This window comes from Myotis lucifugus, unplaced genomic scaffold (genome assembly GCF_000147115.1).
Source record: "Myotis lucifugus unplaced genomic scaffold, Myoluc2.0 scaffold_329, whole genome shotgun sequence".
NCBI classification, from domain to species: domain Eukaryota; kingdom Metazoa; phylum Chordata; class Mammalia; order Chiroptera; family Vespertilionidae; genus Myotis; species Myotis lucifugus.
In genome coordinates, this window is record NW_005871377.1 from 383,837 (window position 1) to 389,563 (window position 5,727).

At 50.7% G+C, this 5,727-nt stretch overlaps 1 protein-coding gene across 3 annotated transcripts in view; it reads right to left on the minus strand.

Moving 5' to 3' along the window:
• Positions 1–3,059, minus strand: part of FBXL20 (F-box and leucine rich repeat protein 20) — a 63,101-nt gene extending 60,042 nt beyond the window's left edge. Inside the window, exon 1 of one of the 3 annotated variants that reach the window (XM_006100772.3) lies at positions 2,704–3,057. In XM_006100772.3, coding sequence (XP_006100834.1) covers positions 2,704–2,751 — 48 coding nt within the window. In that variant the 5' untranslated portion in view covers positions 2,752–3,057. Of the gene's footprint in view, positions 1–1,890; positions 2,185–2,703 lie in introns of those variants that run through there. The other 2 variants (XM_006100773.3, XM_023764341.1) reach the window with 2 other exon arrangements.
• Between the last annotated feature and the right edge of the window lie 2,668 nt (positions 3,060–5,727).

A 5,727-nucleotide genomic window follows, 5' to 3' on the forward strand; every position in this document is an offset into this window, starting at 1 on the left:
AGTGGATAGAGCATCAGCCTGTGGACTGAAGGGTCCCAAGTTCAATTTCGGTCAGGGGTGCGGGAGGCAGCCCATCAGTGATTCTCTCTCATCATTGATGTTTCTATCTCTCTCTCCCTCTCTCTTCATCTCTGAAATCAATAAAAATATATTAGAAAAAAACGTTTAGAAAGCTGTAACTGCTAGTTACATATCAATCAAGGTAAATAGACATGCTTAATAAAGCAATAAATTTTCTTATTACTTTAGTACCATGACTATAGGTAAACTACGAATTAAAATATAAATTATAAAAAAAATGCAATTTTAAAGCACATACTACAAAAGAACTCTTTCCAACAGTTACTCACACAACCTAAAAGTGAACAGCAAAATCAATGATACAGAGCTGGTTGCAATGGCAAAAGGCTATTCCCTACTCAAATCGTCAGTATTTGAGGGCTTTCAAGATTCCTGGTTAAGTGCCAAATGTCTGTTCAGTAATTTTAATGACAGTCCCAACTTTTACAGCAGTACTAAACATGAAAACACCAAAAATTAAGTTTATTGGGTCTCTCTACATTAGGACGACACAAATTAAAAACCAAATCATAGCCACTATAGTGCTTTCTTCCTGTGATTAAGTTAAACATTAAAGCACTGAAGAGACCAATTCCTTAAAATTTTCTCCACTCCTCGCTTGCAACATTGTAGTCCTCAATTTATACCTCCCCCAAACACTTCCTACCTTGACATTTGTGGATAAATTTAAAAAAAAAAAAAAAACCATTTCCCCCATAACCGTAAAAAGAAATCAAGGAATAGACTAAACTTAAGACCTTCGGGTAGCAATTTCACCCTCTGCACCTAGTTGGCAAGGTTTCCGCCACGTTTGTCTCACCGTCTTACAATTTCATCCTTCAAATGGAAATGAAGAAAAACACCCCGTGCGATGTACACTGAGCCGCGAGTGATCCCAGGTCAGCCTGACGCTCTGCCAGAAAAGGCCAGGTAACGCCTTCTCCTCCGGTGGTAGGCGTCTCTCTCTCTCAGCCCCTGGATAGACCTCCTGGTCAATGCGACCGCAACTCATTTACAAGACTTCGAGACTTGTAAATTACCAGTGACAAGACTTCCCTTCCCAAAGGAATGCCTTCCCTGCCTCCTCCCTACAGACGCCTTTCGGCCGTTTCCTTATTTCCTCGCCCATTTCTCCATCTCAGGGCCACACACCTCTCCCGTCAGAGAAGTTCTCAGAGACGGACAGCCCTGGAGGGGTTTCCTGAACCCCCCAGGCCTTCGCCCCCATCTCCACGCCTGTGCAGTGTTCACACACATCGAAGAGTTAGTTCCCAGAAACAATGAGCGACCGAAGAGGAAGTTCCAGAACAATGCCCCGGCCGCACGCCGCACCAGAGCCCGCGTCGCCTCCCTCGCCCCCGCCGACCGCCCCCACGGCCCCGCTTCACCCCAGGTCTCCACAGCTCCGACAAACGGCCCCCCGGCCCACAATCGGGGACCCCCCCTCGCTCCGCGAACAAGGCGGCAGAAGGAAAAGCGAGCTCCGGTCGGTCGGAGCTGGGATGCTTTTTCTCCCGGGCGGAGGGAGGCCAGCCAAGGGTTGTGTAAAGAACTGAAAGCCGAGGGGGGCGGGGAATTAGGGCGCCAGAGCTAATCCCCCGCCCCGAGGCCCACGAGTGCAAGAGGCGGGAGGCGGCCAGCGCGGAGGACTCGGGGGGCCGGGCTGCACTAGGCGTTCGGGCCGCGGGGATGGGGAAGAGTCTGGTAGCGCCAGCGGCCGGCGGGTGACGGCGCCGGGCAAAGGGAGGAGGCTCCGTGTGGAGCGAATCCGGGGGGCCCGGGAGGAGGAATCGCCTTCCTCACGCCGCCCTAGCCCCCCCAAACTCACACCTCAAACCTGCTCTTGGTCACTCCGTTCACGTCCCTCCTCATGAGGCCGGCGGGTGCGGCCGGGGCCCGGCGCTGCGGCGAGCGGAGTGCAAAGGCGAGGGGCCCCGGGCAGGCCCGGGAGTTCCGGGGCTGGGAGGAGGCGGCGGAGCGGCGGGCGGGGGCCGTCGGCGGGGAGAAAGGACCCTCGACTCCGGCTGGGCCTCCTCCACCTCCCGCGGCGCCGGCGGCGGCGGCGACTTCTCGTCGCTTAGCTCTTCGCTCTCCTCAGCCTCAACTTCAACCCAAAACAAAAACACTCTCCACCTGCCAGCAACGCCGCTCCTCATTGGGCAGCGCCGCCCGGGCCCCGGAGCAGCGTGGGGAGGGGGAGGAGGAGCGCTCGGCGGCGCGGGACCACCCCTCCCCCACTCCCGGCGCAGATCACGGAGGTCAGCCCGGGAGCAGCCGGGGCGTGGGGCGGCGCACGACCGCTCTCGCCTCCCAGGCCGGTGGGCCCCCCCGGAAGCGGGAAGGGTAGGAAAGTGTCTTGTGTGTCGGTGTGTCGTTTCTGTCTGGGAGGGGCTGTGAGGGGGTGCGAGTGCGCGCGTGCTCGCGGGTCCGGGAGAGCGAGGAAAGCAGGACAACTGCCCGCAGCACCGGAGCCCCCCGTTCGCCTCCCCTCCGCGGGCACGGAGCACGCCTCAACCCACCCAGCACTTGAGCTTTCTGTCTGGTTCCTCCCCCGCCCCCTACGTCTGGTCGCTTCTCCCCCAATAGCCTGTGTTGCCACACACGTCCTTCCCGGCCACCCAGCTCCCTTCCCCTATCACTCACTGTCGCCTTGAACCCAAAGTGCAGCAGGCGGTCCCTGCTCGGAGCCATTTTCCTCTTTCTGGTTGTCGCTAGATTGGGACAGTGCTGTTGTTGCTGCCGCCGCTGCCGTAGCTACCGCTGCCGCCGCCGCCCCCGCCCCCGTGGATTGCATTACGGGGTGTTGCAGGGAAGCCTGGAGGGCCGCTGCGGGGCGTGGGTCGCCCTGTGCATGGATCAGAAGGGCAGGGGGATCATTGTGCTGCCCACTGCTCCGGGGATATGCAGCGAGGCCGCACCTCGCACCTTGGGGTCGGGGGGTTCAGTGCTGGAGCGGGGAGACTATTCCTTTAGCTGGGGGAGGGGTGCACTTTGGTGGAAGTGGGGGCAGGCGAGGCGAAAGGGCCTTCGGCTTCCCCCTCCTCTCCGCCACGACCGCCGCTAGCGCCCAATGGGCTCACTGCCTGCCCGTCCTCCAATCAGGGCTCTGGTTGGTGAGAACCTGAGCCTGACGCCACTTTGGCGGGAGAAACAAGCGTGTCTGGCCTGTCTGGCCGAGTAGGCGGGGGCGCTTACAGAAAGGAAACTGACATATATCTGACTCCTCAGGTTGTGTCATCGCGTTATTATGCTTTAGCAACTCCAGTCCTCAAAGTCTGGAAATTCATGATCGAATTTACATGAGTTAAGAGTTTACCCTTAAAACAACGACAAACCACAGAATCATGTCCCAAAGATAAATTAGAAACTATCAAATTTCAGCAGGAATGAGTTTGTCTTCATACCTCGTTTAATTCGCAGTTTTAGTGACCAACTTGTTATGAATCATTACGAGCTGACGAACAAATAGTGCTGGAGAGTTTGTAAAAAAATTGGTATGTTTTAGCTGTAACGCTTATAACCAAACTCTTCAAGCACTTTTATTTTCATTACCCTAGAATGGGCTTCCTAAGCAAGAAACCTCGGCTTCAGAAACTCATTCTTAGGCCCACAAACCCAGATCTAGCTGTTATGTTCTCTCCCCTCACAGGTACTTTTAATGTTATTGCTTCACTTCAGCCAAAAACAAAAGAAAAATACAGCCTTTTAGTTATGGCTCACCTAAGAACAGTTTTCTCCTAGCAAAAACTGATTAATTTGGTAACTAAGGCCTGCAGAAAATAGTAAAACTGGCTCGAGCAGATATATCAAATGAAACTTTCACAGGTCTGTTTCCCTGTTTCAATTATCTTTTCCAATTAACCTAGTTCAAGTTACACTTACTGGAGGAAGACTTTTACTTTTTGATAAAATTTTAATTGACCAAAGTTTTAAAAAGATGAATACATTTGCCGGAAGCCTGTCCATCCTTGCTGCTTGACACAGTCGCTGCAGGAAAGAAACATCTGCACAGCATATGTTTCAAGGGACCTGGCATATATAGCATATTGTTCTTAATATGTTTGCTCTCCTTAGTGCCATGTGTTTTAACCAAGGTCACCTCTCCGAGAAAGGTTGTTTCCCCAGGTGGGGATTTTTCCCTGAGGTTAGGGAGGGGATACAACCCCTTAACTAAGTGCCAGGCGGGTAGTTAATCACTTTAACTACAAACAATCACGCTTAAACTACATAATCTTTACTCCCTGGAATGGAGATAAGAAACGCCCTAACCTTTGCAATAGAAATTGACAGGATTGAAATCAACTGGTAATAAATACAGATGTAACAAGACAATAAACATCAGATCCTGATCAGATCCTAACCAGAACTTGGCTGGAGATCCCGACCAGAACTTTGGCTGGAGATCCTGGCTAGAGGTCCTGACTAGGCTGCTGATCAACTGAAGGCTGTCTCCGTGTCATTCCTTCTTCGCTGACTCCGTCCACACCTTTGGGGACCCCTGGACCTGCTGGGGCTGGACCCCAGCATACATGAACATTATTAAAAGGTTAAAAACTTATTACACATAGGCATATTACTTTTTATCAAAGAAATTTATTTGCATGTAAATAATCAGGTTCTTTTGTAATGTTTTGGGGGGAAAATCCCAGATTTTTATCTTTCAAAAAAATGAAAAACCCCAAAGTATTTACAGAACAGCCATATACACAGAAAATCAAATCAAAGATTTTAGAAAAGACCCTCCCCAGCTGCTCCTGATGTACATTTTTAAAACTCAAAATTTAAAGCCCAGCTTTTACAGCTGAACCTGTTTCCCAACCTAGTTTCTGAGATGTTAAGCACTTCCTATCCCTCAAAAAACTAACTTAAGGGTAGAAATAAAGGAGGAAGAGGGTTGAAAAGAAGGGGGAGGAGGGGGGAGGTAAGACAATGAGATTGCCCAGGGATTGTGGATAATGAGTTTCTTATACTGGCATCTGCTTTAAGTAACTTGACTGAATACTGTATGACTCACAGGCTCCCTGAAAGATTTTGTTTCTGTTTTCTGAGAATTCATGATATTGCTGCACTAAATTTTTAGACGTAGGTCTTAAGAAAAATCTTTCCAAGAGCTACCAACCTCAAGCCTGGTTTTGGCAATTACATCCTGCTTCATCCATCCACCCCCGATACTTATTTTAAAACATACTGATTTTGAACCTGAAATCTTCATGTACATCAGAGCAGGTTTTAACCAAGAACCCCTAACATGAAGCTAAAGACAGAAGAGAAATCAAGTCAAAGAATACATTAAGACACCAGCAGCAGAAAACAGGTAGAAGTTGACTTCATGTCCTTGCCGTCTTTTGAAACAGGAGAATGAGTACACCTAGACAGGAGGGAGGTGTCCCAGGCTTGGATTATTCTGCCTCTTCTCCTCCACCCTGTGGAGAAATGCAGTGCTCCCTGGTTCTCAGGCAGGGTGAAGCAGTTTAGCCCCGGCTCCCTGTTAAGCAAGTTCAGATGCTGGGTCAGTGTGTGGGGTGTGCCCATCGACAATTCAGGGGCTTATCCTTCATCCAGATCCTAACTCGGGATCCTTTGATCTGGGATGAAGACAGAAAGAGAGAAAAAGCTTCCCAGTTTACTCATTTTGGTATTTGTTGGCTCTGCTTGGGGGAGCTGAGC